Source organism: Cucumis sativus, chromosome 1, assembly GCF_000004075.3.
Source record: "Cucumis sativus cultivar 9930 chromosome 1, Cucumber_9930_V3, whole genome shotgun sequence".
NCBI classification, from domain to species: Eukaryota; Viridiplantae; Streptophyta; class Magnoliopsida; order Cucurbitales; family Cucurbitaceae; genus Cucumis; species Cucumis sativus.
The window spans coordinates 7,499,170-7,514,640 of record NC_026655.2 but is presented as its reverse complement, the minus strand read 5'-3'; the positions used below and the strand labels follow the sequence as shown (position 1 = coordinate 7,514,640).

Here is a 15,471-nt window from a genome sequence, read left to right as displayed (position 1 = left end):
TTTCCCATCTTCGAAACTGCATTAATCAATGTTCGTTGGGCTTCGGTTTCTTTTCATTTCATCTTTCAAAATTTTGTTTTTTGCGTCCATAAAGAAGTAATTTTTTTTTTTTCTGTTTCTGTATTCAGTTCAAGAGTGAAAAAGAAAAAGACAATATTCTTAATAAATATGCCAAGGTCACCCCATTGCCTCACTCAACATGAGTTTAGCTTTAATGTCACTGCGATAATTGTTTTTAGGGGTTGGAAGATTTAATCACCTATTCTAAAAGAAATCCAATTGTTAGTAGTATTACACTGTTGATTTATTTAAAAGAAAATGATGGATCAACCAATTTAAGTGGTTCAGTTGATAGTTGAATCCATTGGAAGGGAACTTGAACCATTATTATGCTGTGTTAATCAACTATTATGTTTAGTAAGAAATGTGATAAAGGAGATTGAGTTGTTGTGAGAGTTGCTCTTGCATGAAATGAGTTCCATCAGCCAAATCTACAACCTCCAAATCAGCCATGAATTCCCTCAATTTCTCAGTCTTGACTTAGTCTTCAATCCCTGGAAATTTCATTAGATAATCTTTTCCACCCATCATCAACAAAACTGGAACTTCAACCTTTGATTGCTTAAGCCCAACTGCTCATGCTTTCTCCTAAAATTGAATCAAATTTCATCTTTAATGGTGAATCAGGAAAACTTCATACCTGTAAGGAACTTGCAAGGCAGATTCAAACCCAGAATGCTCATATAAAGTTGCATTAGATGGTGAGATCTTCATCGGTCAGCCATGGCAGTCGAGGGGTGTTTATTCATCAACCATGTTCATAATCTCTTGATGTTTCTTAGCAATGGGTATTCCACTTCTAGAGAAGAGAGTGTATATTCTACTCAGAACAGTATTCACATTATATCTCCCAAAGTCTGCCTCTGCTCTTCCATTTTCCTGGAAAATCATTTGAAACAAGAAAAAAAAAAAATTAATCCTTTTAAAATCATGAATTTGATCTAGATAACGTTTTTGTTTCTAAGGCATTAATTAATTTCAAATGTGTCATTTGAAAACAAGAAAAGAAAAGACTGAACTTTTAGAACCACATCTAATAATCCAATTTTAGTTTTTATTTTAGAAATTTTATGATTGTTTTACTTTATTTTTCTAATCCATTCTATAAATCAAACCTTTAATCTTTAGTTCTTGTTCTTGAAAATTAAACTTATAAATGTAAGTTTTTATGTTTTGTCATTAATTTTCTACCAGATAAATTTTGAAAATTAAGTTTTTACGAACTTCAATAGAAATTCAAGGATTTCCACTAATAAAAAATTAAGGGGAGAAAAAACGTAAATTTATAAAATAAAAAACATTGAAATGGTTATTAAACGATAGTATTAAACAAGTTGAAATTCTATATCTACTAAATAAAGATCTTGAGTGTGCACAAATTTCATCCATAGAAAAATTTCATTTTATAACTCAGCATCTCAACATGGACGTAGAAATTAACTCTAGACTCCCTGCAGACTCAAAGCAACACACAACCACCAAAACACCCCTTAAGTAATCAAACAAACACTACCTTAAAAGCGGGCTTTTTTTCTGTGTCATACAGCGTGCAATATAGATGAGTTTCCACACTTATCCACCGACTATCATCGGTCTAAATAGGTTTCACAAGATCAAAGAAACACAACTAAACCATTAGAAGAAAAGTATTGGGACGAAAATAAAAACTGAGTCTGGACATCTCCGAGCGGTTTTTGTGGAAAAAAACTTTAATATTACTCAAAGTGAGGCCGCCTAGTAGTTATCTGTGAATTTTCGGAACTTTTTTCACATGGTTAAAAATCAGCCGATTTTTCGTAGGCTAAAGCCTTGACCATTTTTTGACCGTTTTTGGCGCAACCGTTGTGCACCACGAACGAGTCCCACCCGACCCCTAGGCCCTTGGCTTTTTTTCTGTGCAATATAGATGAGTTTCTACACCTATCCGCCGACTATTATCGATCTAAATAGGTTCCACAAGATCAAAGAGTGTAGATTAGAGCCAAATTTGTGATTTATGATTTGGATTGTTTCTTAAAAAGAAGAAAAGCTGACGGACCATACCTTCCACCGGAGAATGTAAAAACCCTCAGGAAGATCCCGGTGCCGTATCGAATTAGGAGGCAAGAAGTGGACATCAAAAGACACGATCCCAGTGACCCTCGCCGGAAAAAAGAGAGAAAAACAAGTAAGCTCAATTGAATTGAAGCTTCCTTGTGATGGTAATGAATTTGATGTATAATATCCACATATATTCATTTACTTCTCTATTTGATTCTTGGAGTTGTGGTCAAGGTAAGTGGTAAAGCACTAACAAAGAATTTGTTAAAGCCAAGGGCGTGTTTGATGGCCGATAATATTGTAAGCTAATAAAAAACTTATATTCGAATTTGAATACATTGGATCCCATTTGTAACATAGATTACACTAACAACTTAAATTTTTAATCCAACCATCTTTTTCCTAACTTTATTTTCAACCCTCCTTTATTTCAATCATCACAATTACATTTTAACTCTTCGAACAACTCTTGTGTATCACTTTTTACATAATTGTGTTAGATTATCTTAAATTTATTATCTAAAACTTTGAATGACAAATTACTAAACCACTCTCTCATTTTGTACGCGGATTAGCTAACAAATATATTTATAAACTTGAAAAACTAAGTTGTTAAGTAATAAAAAATTAAAACTTAATTATTTTGATGGAAAATTTCATTCTAATAATTAAGTGTAATTTGTAAAGTAGTGTTTCCAATTGAGGTATAACCAGTATCTAATATTTAACTTTTTTATATCACTTAGAATATTTCTTAAATATAACGAAGCATAGTAGTTTAAACATTGCCCATGAGAACTACTAAGTTAAGTTTATACCAAGTTTATGGTAAGGGTTATAGTGTGGTATGTAATCCCCCACTTCTAATTTGTATTAAAGGAAAAGAAAGTATAGAGTTTCATTAAATATAAAATTAAAGTTTATATTTAAATATTAATTAAGAAATTCTCTCAAATTTATTTTTATTTTCTGTATTAAAAATGAAATGACATATTTTTCTAATTATTTATTTTAAAAAATGAAAAGTTGACGCATATAAATTTTCATTGGATACAAAAGTAAAAGATTTAATAAAAAAGAAAAGTAAAAGAAACTCTTTAAATTAAAATAATAATTTAGTTAGAATATTACTAATTAATAAATAAGAAAAGCAGAAAATGTATTCCTAATAGAGAGGAGGTTCAGTTAAAGCGCTTTTACAAATAGCCTTTCACTTTCAACTCCTCCATCTTTCCACGAACAGAATTATCCTGAACTCAACAAATACTCAAATTCTTATAAACAAAGACATATAGAGAAAGGAATTAGAACAATAATGGAGATCAACCACAATGGAGAAGATCAACAGCAGATCAAACCCACGACGGATCAGGTCAAGAAAGTTGATTTGAACGACTGGCTTCCGATCACCCAATCCAGAAACGGAAATTGGTGGTACTCTGCTTTTCACAATGTCACTGCCATGGTCGGCGCCGGAGTTCTTGGTCTCCCTTACGCCATGTCGCAGCTCGGCTGGTACCTCCAGCCGCCTTTTTTCCCCCCTTAATTCTTCGACTGCACTTATATGTGTGCATTACCACTATATTATACCTACGTGGAATGATTTTCTTACTTTTTTTTAGGGTAAACGGTAAAAAGCACTTATACCCATAATGATGAAATTTGAGCCCTAAATATTACAATCGGGCGCTCGAGTTATTAAGGGTTTAATTTTTTTTTTCTTTCAGGGGTATGACGATATCTCTTGCTAGATAAATTTGATACTATACTAATTGATTTTGTGATGTAATCTTACGTCGTTCAATATATCTAATTCTCTAATCATAAATTACTTCGAAACAGAAATGTTTATATTCACTAAATTAATCTATTGTGTGTTTGTCACACAGGGGACCGGGAGTGGCGGTGATAATATTATCATGGATAATAACGTTGTACACACTATGGCAAATGGTGGAGATGCACGAGGAGGTACCAGGGAAGAGATTCGACAGGTACCATGAGTTAGGGCAGCGCGCTTTCGGGGAGAAGATGGGTCTATGGGTGGTGGTGCCACAACAGCTAATGGTGGAAGTTGGTGTGAACATTGTGTACATGATTACTGGTGGCAACTCTTTGAAGAAGATCCATGACTTGGCTTGCCCTGACTGCAAGCCCATCAAGACCACTTACTTCATCATGATCTTTGCTTCTGTTCACTTCTTTCTTTCCCATCTCCCTAGCTTCGACTCCATCACTCTTGTCTCTCTTGCTGCTGCTGTCATGTCCTTGAGGTACTTTAATACCCTTCTTGAATTTCTGATTCATTATTTTAAAACAAAAATAAAAATACTCAGAATGGATCTCGAATTGATCAGTTCATAAGTAATGTGATGAGATAATTAAGTGTAGTTTGAACTGCACCCCTTCAGTGTACGTGTGTACATATTTTCTTGAAGTCCATCGTCTAATCATATAGTTTGCCATATAAACCTATGAACATTTTTTTAAAAAGTATTTGTTATTATTATTATCATTATTATTTCCAATTTTGACTAGGGATAGTGTTGGTGAAGGATGGGTGGAATATTACATGCATCTTTATATTTTTTTTTTGTCACATCTCTAAAAAAAAATGCCTAAACAATTTAAGGCTTAGGATTGCTTTTTAACTTAGGAAATTTTAAAGACTGTTTTGATTATAATTTCATTTTAATCCTTATATTTCTGAACCTAAACATTTTGAAAATTAAATCAACCAAAATCAACCAAAAGTAATGATATAAAAATTAAAATGAACCATCCAACTAAACAGAAACTTAAAGTATACTTACCAAAGTAGTATTTAAACTTATTAATTAAAGAAGTATGTAAATACAAATGCATAATGTTATGAATTTATACAATTGCAGTTATTCAACAATAGCATGGGCGGCATCAGCACACAAGGGTGTAGTTCCAGACGTTAGCTACGGGCACAGAGCCACAACCACAGCAGGCAACGTCTTCAACTTCTTATCAGGCTTAGGGGATGTGGCCTTTGCATATGCAGGCCACAATGTGGTGCTTGAGATTCAAGCCACTATCCCTTCCACACCGGACTGCCCGTCTAAGAAGCCAATGTGGAAGGGCGTCGTTGTCGCTTATTTGGTGGTCGCGCTCTGTTACTTCCCCGTTGCTTTCGTCGGCTACTTGGTCTTTGGAGATTCTGTTCAAGACAATATTCTTATATCCCTCAACAGACCTGTTTGGCTTATCATTGCTGCCAACTTGTTCGTTGTCATTCATGTTATTGGTAGCTACCAAATCTTCGCTATGCCTGTTTTTGATATGTTGGAGTCTTTCTTGGTTAAGCAAATGAAGTTTCAGCCCTCTCGTTGCCTTCGTTTCGTCACACGAACTACTTACGTTGGTACGTACCATTCATCTCTTCTTTCTTAAATTAATACACCCTATTTAAGTAATAATTTAGTGGATTGAAGCCTAAGATGCACCTAAGTACTTTGTCCTTGAACAACAATTTTTTTTTTACAATGATCCTAGTGATGTTTAGAAGTAGGTGGTTGTCTCAAAAATTAATGTTTTCATATGTATTGATAGGAAATTCCTAACAATGGGAAATAAAAGTCCTAGCAGGAAGAGAACCCTAATTTTTTCAATTACTAAAACCCTCGAATCAATATAATTTCAACTCTAATGATTTGATTAGACAAAGATCAAGATTTTAAAATAAGAACATGTACTTTGTCCCAAGATTCGAACATTTCATAAATAGGATGATCAATCTGAGTCGAATGTTCTTAATACTGTATGATTCATTATTCCCTATGTTTTTTACAATGAAAATTACTTTATTAATTGTTATTGCAGCCCTCACTATGTTGGTTGCTATGACGTTTCCCTTCTTCGGCGGACTTCTAAGTTTCTTTGGAGGCTTTGCATTTGCTCCCACAACTTACTATGTAAGCTTACTAAATCTTTTATATTCTTTATTTATACATAGACATATGAATGTATATTTAACTTCCTTTTAAATGCCATTGCTAATACATACAATCCCTTGTATTCGATCTATGTGTGTGTGTGTTTTCGTTTTTGCAGCTGCCTTGCATTATGTGGCTTGCCATCAAAAAGCCAAAACGTTACAGCCTTTCTTGGTTTATTAATTGGGTAAGAGCTTATAACAAAATCCCCCTTTCATTTTAATTAACTTTATACTATATAACTTGATTAAAAATATACAGATATGTACGTACGTACATATCAGAAATCAATTAATAATTTTGCAAAATTCCAATTTCAGATATGCATAATTATTGGAGTGTTATTGATGGTGCTGGCCCCTATTGGAGCATTAAGGAATATCATTCTTCAAGCGAAGACATTCAATTTTTTCTCTTGATCATCGTATATATCTCTACTTAAAACCTCTAGCTCTTGGGCTTGATCATCAAGTGCAATCAAACAGAGAGCTGTAAATGCTTTTTAGGCAATTTCTCTCCATTAATTTCCTTTTCTTTTCTTTCACTTCCTTTTGGTTGTTATTGACCGTGCTTGCTCCTACTGGATCATCAAAGTTGTATTAAAATTGAAATTAATGTTCAACTTTGGCTAGATAAAAAAGAATGATTAGTAGTATAAAAGAGGACAACTACCTCTAAGATGCATTTTTAGTGAAACTATACCTAAAATCATATCATGCCTGCTACACAATTGACCTTTTTTATTGCAAATGTCCTCTTAATGACATCATCTTCTTATCAAGTAGACAAACCCATTAAGAAAATCAGGTCAAAATATGACATATAAAAACTATTTATTTATTATTATTTTTAAAGCTTTTAACTATAATAGCCTAAATTGAAGAAATTTCTATTTAGATGTTGGACACAATATTTGCCATAATTTTTTAGGAAAAGAAAGAAAATACGGAAAGTGAAGATCCTTATTATTTCGAAAATATATATATGTCACAAATATTTTATTTCACATTTATTATTTATATTAAAACTTACTTATTTAGTCTATTAGTTATTTAATATATTTATTTTCCTTTAATTTCAAGATGTTCATTTCTTAGGTATTCTAATGTAAATATGGAATATGATTAATAATTAATTAGGGCACGATTCTAATCAAAATTTCTCCCAAATTATTTTTCTTCCAATAATTTTAGTCAAAATTTCTTCCAATATACTTATATAGTAGATATATCTTCATTTCTGTCTCAGTTTTCTCTCTCTCCGTCCATTCTTTTTTATTTTGTTAAGCTTCTTCAAGTTTTTTTATAAGTGCATATGTATGTTTTAAATAATACCCGCATATATTTTAAATATTAGAACGTATATCTACAAGTTTGATAGACATAATATATATGATATATTATATATATGATGTATATCATTCAGCTCCTTTGTGATCTATTTGAAGTTTTCTCTCAATTTACTCTTTTCTCTCAACTTGCTTTTTTCCCTTTGTTACAAAATTAAAATACAATGTAAAATATGCACACATACATTGTTATCTAATATTATGTTAAATATATAATGAAATATAATGATCTATTTAAATAAAAAAACAGTTTCAGCTATGGTAAGAATTAACTTCCAAAATCAATGCAAATTTGATGAAATGTAATAAGTATATATAAAAAATTATTAAATTACGTGATATATATGAAAAACAATGCAAAATGAAATAAAATGACGTGGTATATATACTTGACTAATTGTAAATATAGGTATATAATGATCTATTTAAACCAAAATCAATTTCTGATACAGTAAAAGTTTATAAAATTATGTGACATATATACTTCATCCATCATACTATATTTTACAATTTCATACACATAATTAATACTATAAAATAAATATACACTCACAGAAACTTTTTGAAAGAGATAATAGAATAAGAAAGAATGGATGAGGAAAGATCAGAAAGTGAAAGAGAGACCGGATGAAGGAAAGAATTTTTAAATAAAATTACCAAAAGAAAAATAATTAAGGAGAAATTTTGATTATAATATTACCATAATAAAATTAATCGCATACCATATATGTATATTTACATATGATTATTAATAAATCTTAATCACATACCATATTTACACAGGATATTTAATAAATACAAATCTTAATCCCATACGAGGATATCCAATAAATTTAAATCTTTAAATTATATAAAAGTAGTTATGGTAATTAATTAATGGACTAAATATGTAAGTTTTAATATAAATAATAAATTTGTAATAAAATATTTATGACAATAAATTATATATAATTTTTAAAGGAGTATTTTTTATAATAGGAGAATAAATTAAAATATTGACCATATGTAGCCAAATTTTAGATTATATCGATGACAGAAACTGATACACTTTTATTATGTCTATCAACATCACTAATAAAAGCATATCAATGTATCAATTTTTATTATCGACAGAATTTGAAATTTTGTTATATGTTGTAAATATTATCAAATTTGCTATTTTTGAAAATTTCTCTTTTGGAAAATATGTTATTTAAACTTAATGTGAAGGGCAAATGGATAAATAAAAATTTTGAAATCTTATTAATAAGCCACCAAGAAAGGGATGCCCATCAAGTATATGACAAAGTCCATCAACAAACCTTTCTCATTCCATGTATGTCCCATTAACCATTATTCATATATTGACAATTTTTTACGGTTGGCATTTTTTATCGATCAATTATACTGATTTTAAAAAATAAAAAAATCCTCAAACAAGTTTTAATTTTAATATGAAACTTATATCTATAACGAGAAATAACTCAAGACACATAGTTCGTATTCTATGCACAAATACATAAATGACAAAATACTCTATCCACATATAAACCAACTTCAAACAATTCGTACAAAATACCAACAATTATAAAAGCTCCCCAACTCTGACATAACTCATGCAACGTCACAACTTCAAACAACTCATACAAAATATCAACAACTACAAATATAAAATTGAAATCATCATATTATATAATTGAAACACAAGTAACATATATTTTATAAATATAAACTTACTAAATATTTATTGAATAAACTAAGTAATTATAATCAATCAACTGCAAAATAATATTTCTATAAAAAAAACATTTGAAAAATAACAACAGAATTACCAAAGTTTATAGTTACATACAATGCAATTAGTAATTTGGTTAAGTTATTTACAAATAAAATATTGGAATTACAAAAGAAAAATATACAAATAATTACTTGGTAGATTTCTTTGGTTGAATGAGCTTATGCAAAGACATAAGTCAACAAAAGGATTCATTCTAGATGTAACATTCACTTTTAATTACATATTTACACTCAAAATTAAACCTCAGAAGGAATATATCCCCATCATTAACACCAAGTAGAAGTTGGTCTATTGAAAATGCAAAGTTAGATTAGATGTTAGAGGGAATCAGTAGAGATAGGTCCATGTCGTCAAAGTTGATTGGGTTAGTATGGAGTTGAAGTTGAAATGAATATTGGTGGAGAGTTAAGGTAGATTTAAAATAAAGTGAATTGAAATGTGGCCAATGCCATGCTCCCAAATAAAAAAGCAACCCAAGTGTGATGGTCCAAGAATTCAGATAGCAACATCAAATACTCCAAGGTAGGAAAAAGAAACAAAATGCAAAGGCTAAAAAAGCCTGCCCACTCCACACCAACAATTCTATCCCTTCCTTTTCACAACTTTCTTTTTGGTTTCCTCACAAGCACATGCACATTCCCCAACCAATTCTCCTTTTCCTTTTTTTATAAAATAACTCTCCCATTTGTATTTCTTATTTATTTCACCATTAACAAATACTCTCCAACTTTCTTGTGTTTCTAAACACTCAAACACTCACTCACTCACTCCCATTTCTCCTCTTCCATTTGTCAGTGCCTTTCACTTTCTTCAAACCAAATCTCTGAACTTTTCTTCTTCTTTCTTCTTTCTTCATCTTCTTCTTCCTCCATTTCCAATGATTGGTAATTTCAACCCTCTCAAGGAATTTACTTTCCATTTTCTCTCATCCCTTCCCACTTCTTTTCTTTCTCTTCTCCTTCTCTTCCTCTTGGCTTACAACGGCCTTCATGTTTTCTCTATTTCCCCACCCTCACCGGAGAAGACAATTCCTCATCCCGCTCCTTTCTCGCCCCAAAAACGACCCACTGCCGATTCCACTTCAACCCATCTTCTGTTTTCCATTCATGAAAACCATCCACCACCGGTCTTAAAATCAAATACCTCTGTTTTTCATCATCCCCACCTCAAATCCCGGCCCGCAAAGAGAGTCGGGAAGCATAAGCGCCGCCTGCGAAGTCTCCGGTCGGAATTGAAAGAAAGCGACTTTTCAGCGAGGATTGAAGAGTTTTTCGCAGCGAATTCCTGTAAGCTTAGATTCTTCATGACTTGGATTTCGTCGTTGGATTCGTTTAGTGATAGAGAGTTATGGGCTATACAGAGTATATTCAAAGTTCATGAAAATGAAAATCCCTGTTTGATTATCGTCTCAAATTCCCTCGATTCAGCAAAAGGAAAGCAAATTCTTAGCCCATTTTCGGAAATGGGATTCTCCTTGCTGGCAATATCGCCGGATTTCGATGTCATTTTCAAAAACACGGAAGCAGAGCTATGGTTCAATCAACTCCAACAAGGAATTGTAAAAGCTGGTGAAATTTCTTTGGGTCAAAATCTCTCAAATTTACTCCGATTAACTCTGTTATATAAATTCGGAGGCATTTACATCGACACCGACGTGATAATCCTACAGAACTTCACAAATCTTCGAAACGCAATTGGGGCTCAAACCATGGATTTGAAAACAGGAAATTGGAGCAGATTGAACAACGCAGTGATGATATTCGACAAGAATCATCCACTTCTACTTCAATTTATCAAAGAATTTGCCACAACATTCGACGGAAATAAATGGGGACACAACGGACCTTATTTAGTATCGAGAGTAATATCAAGATTGAATCAAAATAGTGAGTTTAACTTGACTATTCTTCCTCCATCGGCGTTTTACCCGGTTGTTTGGAACAGAATCAAAACTTTTTTTCAAGGTCCAAAAGATGGAGTTCACCTGAAATGGATAATTGCAAAATTGAGACACATTCAAACAAAAAGTTTGGCTCTACATTTGTGGAACAACCATAGTCGAAAGCTTCAAGTTGAGAAGGGAAGCATCGTTGATATTATAGTAAATATGAAATTATGAAAGTATACTATAGAATTCAAAAGCTTTTAAGTTCAATTGTGTGAAATTTGTTTATGATATTATACAACAAATTTTAATATAAGTCTGAAAGTGGAATTAAAATTGAAAGCGAATTCTCATCGGCCAATCAATGGAGGCCACCCACTACTATGGTTGTGTATTTATAACTTATAAGCCTATGGGTTGTGTTCTTATTAATTACAATATTATCTTCCAACTTTATTTCCGAAAGTGCCAAATTTGTTCTAATTTATTGGCCACAACCATTTTATTAGAAAATATCTTATATTTTAGTATTCATCCTCAGACAAAAACATGTTTTGGTTGGAATGGATCAAATACATGAAGGTGTAAATTGATACATTTGTGAAGGTTTATGATATAAATTGATACAACTAAAATTTAAGAGTATAAATTGACATTCTTATAATTACGAGACTAAATTTTTTTATTGAAAGTAGACGAACTAAACTTAAAGACACTTTTTAGAAGTACTAGAAGAAGTAAAAAAGTAGTACAATTAAAAGGATAATTTAATGAGAAAATTGTTTTATGATATCTTAGAATACGTTCCCTTTCTAACAAAATGTCCACCAAACATATGTGTTTAGGTCACTTGCACAAATAACAATAAGATCATATAACAAAACACAAAAAGAATTGGTAAATATAACAAATTTAAATTAAACTTTTGAAGTTTATAAGATAAATTATATTATTGAATAAATTCTATCACCATCGAATTTTAGTATAGTCACAATTTTCTAAATTAGACAGTAATCTTAAAAGTGTCACACATACCCCTTTAATTTCGTCAATGAATAATAAAAAGATAGTGTAGTTTGAAGAGTTAGATTAACTAGATAAGTATAACTCAAGTACTAAGCAACTAGTGAGTGTACTATCTACTTTAGGACAGTTGGTTTGAATTAATTTGATTAGATAAGACATAAATTTGGTGTTGATTGGTCTTCTTAAAAGATGCATATTCTACATGTGTTACCTACAAAACTAGGCAAAATAAGTATTTATATAAACTTCTTTTAATTTAATTCCATTGTAGTAAAACACACTTCCAAATATATTAAATTCAAATGATCTTTGAAATTAATGGACAAAAATTATTAAAGAGTTTTTTTTTTTTGTTTGAAAAGTTTGAATTTGGGTATCTTTAAGTTCAAATCACATATAGAGAAATATGCTATAGAAACTCAAAGTTTGTATAATTTATGTTTGGTGTGTGGACTTGCAGTCGGGTAAAGATGAACATATAGTATAAAAAATGTTGTAGCTGTAATTGAAATGACATTTGATGGATCAATCTATTTATGCATTTTACAAACGTAATTTAGTTAGGCTACTTTCTTTAATTGTTCTGCTAACATTTTCTTCTAACCTTCATTGTTATTGTTTCTTTTTAAGGTCAATAAGCTAAATGCAATTGGATTATTCACTCTGCAATGAGATTTTATTTGTTGATTATGAATTTGACTAAGTCTAACATTTTATTACTATCATAAAAGATATGTAGATCTACTTTTCTTTTTACCCAAAATGAATTACGGCTGAAATAAACATGAACAATCGTTCAATTTACATAATTTAAAGCTATTAGACATTTTAGAGCCAGTAGGCCACTGGAATATTGTGATCACCGTTGTTTTTGGACTTTGTACTCTCCCATTGATATCTCCCTGTGTTTTGTGGAAAATTTGTTGAGCCCAAGCAAAAGCATAAAGTCCAAAAGAAGGCAACAATTTGAGCACAAAATAGGTGGATCAAATTCGTAAATGACAGCCCAAACTGTAGTCAAGTTGTATTATACTTCAGATGCAAACTTTCATGATCTCAAAAGTTTCCACCATTAAGAGTTCAATCCAGTCATGCAAAATGAGGTAGTGAGATGGATGGTCACCACGTCGATCATGACAATAGTAACAACCGAAAATGGATTTAGCTTAGTTGTACTAAAGGAACATAGTCATTGACATAGACAACATTTACCACAAACCACAATATGAAATCTTCACTCAACTATCAAATCATATTTGTACATCTGTATTCAACATGTAATATTACTCCCAGTTCATTTTTCACATCAACAAACCACACATGTTTGACAAAATCCTGTAAACCCCCAATTCTGGTAAAGTAGCTCCTCACCATCTATAGGTTTGCCATTCTAATGCCACTGTCTTTGGCAAAGGAGGAAGTCTCGACATGAGCCTTGGAAAAGCTAACATAGAACAGCTCTGATGCTACACATGTGAAGACGATAAAAGCAGCCCCGGCCCCAAAGACTCCCCTCCTCAACATCTTGCATGAAATTTGCTCGTCAATAATAGAACTAACATATTTGGTATGATAGGCATTTCGCACCGATGCAGCCAGGAGACAGATCTCAGCAATGGCAAAACATATCCTGAAATGTTCAAGCAATACAACCCACCAGAAACATAAGTTTAGAGTACAATTTTGATCTTCAGAAACTGAAAAACACACAAATGACTGTCTCATATCATAACCAAGTGTCAGTTGAAACAAACTCTAGTTCAGATTCTACAGGTAATCAATTAGCTTCATTGATGTTTCTCTATACATTATAACGTGTTAAATGGTCATGATTAACATAAAGTAAGCATTTGAAATCAGGTTATAATGATTATTTGGCCATTTATGTAACACATTGAAGAGCCAGTAGGGACCCAAATGCCTCTAAGAGATCTAAATAAACGGAGATCTTTGTCTAAAACGCCATGTTATACTCGAATGCGTGTTATGTTGGTTCTTTTCCCACTTTATGAGATATCATATAGGGGTCTAGGCTTAGACCTATCAACCTTATCCTTTAAGAAGGAATAAATAAGGTGGTGTAAAATTCTAAAACAGAGTAAACTCATACTCAAAGTCAATCACAACAAAACTAGTAAAATTTGAAGGTTGAACAATCAACTGTACCAGGAAGTGATGAAAAGAGTAATTGCCCAAGCCCTTGAACCGCCGGGTCGCAACCCTCTCCCACAGCATAAACATCGACTTGCCACCATTAAAATCACTTGGCTAGCAAATAGGATCAAAAGTGAACCCACACCTAATCCAGTTGCAATATCAGAATCATAGGCACAGAATCTAGAATTGCCTGTTTGAACGACTGAGGCCTGCCAAAGAAGAATCGGCTTTTAGGAATAAGATACACACATTATGAGCCCTAACACTTCCTTCTTCACATCCAAATAACATTAGGATCAGAATCACGAGCCCTAATATCATAATATTTGAGTTCTCTCATGATTAGAAACTTAACGTACCAAGCTGTTCACTGATGGTTCAAATTAGAAACACAAAAAAAGAAGACAAAAATTAGATATCTAAGGCTTAAAAACTACTTCAGGCCACAGGGTGCAGAAACAAAAAATCTAATTTGTTCGCTAAAAATTCCCTCTACGTCTCCGGTAGATGACATTTTAAACATGGTTTGGACGTCTGAAGATTTGTAGAGTTCGTCAGAGTTCAAAATTTCTTCTATTCAGTCACAAACTGGTGACCTAAAGCATTTCTATACAAAAGCCACCTACATATAACTAAACCCAAAAATCAATAAGCCATTATTTCTATACAACCAGTATGAAAATCACAAACCCTTTCAAATTCCCAATAACAATTCTTCTCAGAAAAAAACATTCATCAAACAATAAAAATGATTAATAGAGAGTTGCAACAAATACACAAAACTTACAGTAGTTCTTCTCTGCTCTGCAGCAACAGCAAGTGCAAAAGCAACGAGATCAAAGACAAACACCACAATCAAAACCAGCATACCCATGATTGAAAGATCCAGCAACCAACCTAAAGAAAACGTTACAAACAGAAAAAATTGCTGTAATTACAACGAGAAACCCAAGAACGAAAACAACAAGAAAAACTTTGAAATCGTCGAACAAACAGAAAAATCAAAATTCAAAGAGAAAAAAGAAAGAAAGAAAGGAAACCAACTTCGAAACTTACAGCTCTGCGCAAATGGGTTTTAGTAGAGGAGTGTTATAAGAAGAAGAAGGAATGGGAAAATGAAATGAAATCAAAGGGCGGTGAGCTCTGCAATAACTTGTGCTTTATTTTAGCGCGGGTAGAAGAAAGGAAAGTGAATAGCATTTGTTTGAGCACATTA

The 15,471-nt window shown here is 32.0% G+C and overlaps 3 protein-coding genes and 1 long non-coding RNA gene across 5 annotated transcripts; 2 read left to right on the top strand and 2 right to left on the bottom strand.

Moving 5' to 3' along the window:
• Positions 1 to 100: 100 nt before the first annotated feature.
• LOC116403964 lies at positions 101 to 2,276 on the bottom strand. Its single transcript, XR_004216840.1, has 2 exons — positions 2,104 to 2,276; positions 101 to 939 (listed from the first exon to the last, which is right to left on the bottom strand). It is a non-coding gene; the product is annotated as an uncharacterized LOC116403964 (long non-coding RNA).
• Positions 2,277 to 3,297: 1,021 nt separating this feature from the next.
• Positions 3,298 to 6,673, top strand: LOC101220926 (lysine histidine transporter 2). Its single transcript, XM_004146598.3, has 6 exons — positions 3,298 to 3,615; positions 3,990 to 4,373; positions 4,992 to 5,491; positions 5,950 to 6,041; positions 6,181 to 6,249; positions 6,383 to 6,673. Exons 1-6 carry the CDS (start codon positions 3,416 to 3,418, stop codon positions 6,479 to 6,481), a joined length of 1,344 nt encoding a protein of 447 aa, XP_004146646.1. The 5' UTR covers positions 3,298 to 3,415; the 3' UTR covers positions 6,482 to 6,673.
• A 3,110-nt stretch (positions 6,674 to 9,783) lies between these two features.
• On the top strand, positions 9,784 to 11,537 carry LOC101220697 (lactosylceramide 4-alpha-galactosyltransferase). Its single transcript, XM_031882161.1, has 2 exons — positions 9,784 to 10,473; positions 10,615 to 11,537. The coding sequence occupies exons 1-2, from the start codon at positions 10,065 to 10,067 to the stop codon at positions 11,304 to 11,306; spliced, it is 1,101 nt and encodes a 366-aa protein (XP_031738021.1). The 5' UTR covers positions 9,784 to 10,064; the 3' UTR covers positions 11,307 to 11,537.
• Positions 11,538 to 13,097: 1,560 nt separating this feature from the next.
• LOC101207266 lies at positions 13,098 to 15,471 on the bottom strand. 2 transcript variants are annotated; one of them, XM_004146545.3, is made up of 4 exons: positions 15,312 to 15,471; positions 15,043 to 15,152; positions 14,265 to 14,464; positions 13,098 to 13,728 (listed from the first exon to the last, which is right to left on the bottom strand). In XM_004146545.3, the coding sequence occupies exons 2-4, from the start codon at positions 15,127 to 15,129 to the stop codon at positions 13,473 to 13,475; spliced, it is 543 nt and encodes a 180-aa protein (XP_004146593.1). In that variant the 5' UTR covers positions 15,130 to 15,152; positions 15,312 to 15,471; the 3' UTR covers positions 13,098 to 13,472. The 2 variants fall into 2 exon arrangements, with proteins under 2 accessions (XP_004146593.1, XP_011653089.1); XM_011654787.2 differs by having other exon boundaries at positions 15,300 to 15,452.

Coding starts and splice junctions, on each gene's coding strand:
- LOC101220926 (XM_004146598.3), top strand. CDS start 3,416: ATGGAGATCAACCACAATGGAGAAGATCAACAGCAGATCAAACCCACG. Junction 4,374..4,991: donor GCTGCTGTCATGTCCTTGAG/GTACTTTAATAC, acceptor ATACAATTGCAG/TTATTCAACAATAGCATGGG. Junction 5,492..5,949: donor CACACGAACTACTTACGTTG/GTACGTACCATT, acceptor TTGTTATTGCAG/CCCTCACTATGTTGGTTGCT.
- LOC101220697 (XM_031882161.1), top strand. CDS start 10,065: ATGATTGGTAATTTCAACCCTCTCAAGGAATTTACTTTCCATTTTCTC. Junction 10,474..10,614: donor GTTTTTCGCAGCGAATTCCT/GTAAGCTTAGAT, acceptor CCCTCGATTCAG/CAAAAGGAAAGCAAATTCTT.
- LOC101207266 (XM_004146545.3), bottom strand. CDS start 15,129: ATGGGTATGCTGGTTTTGATTGTGGTGTTTGTCTTTGATCTCGTTGCT. Junction 14,465..15,042: donor CAGAGCAGAGAAGAACTACT/GTAAGTTTTGTG, acceptor CTTCTTTGGCAG/GCCTCAGTCGTTCAAACAGG. Junction 13,729..14,264: donor ACTCTTTTCATCACTTCCTG/GTACAGTTGATT, acceptor TGAACATTTCAG/GATATGTTTTGCCATTGCTG.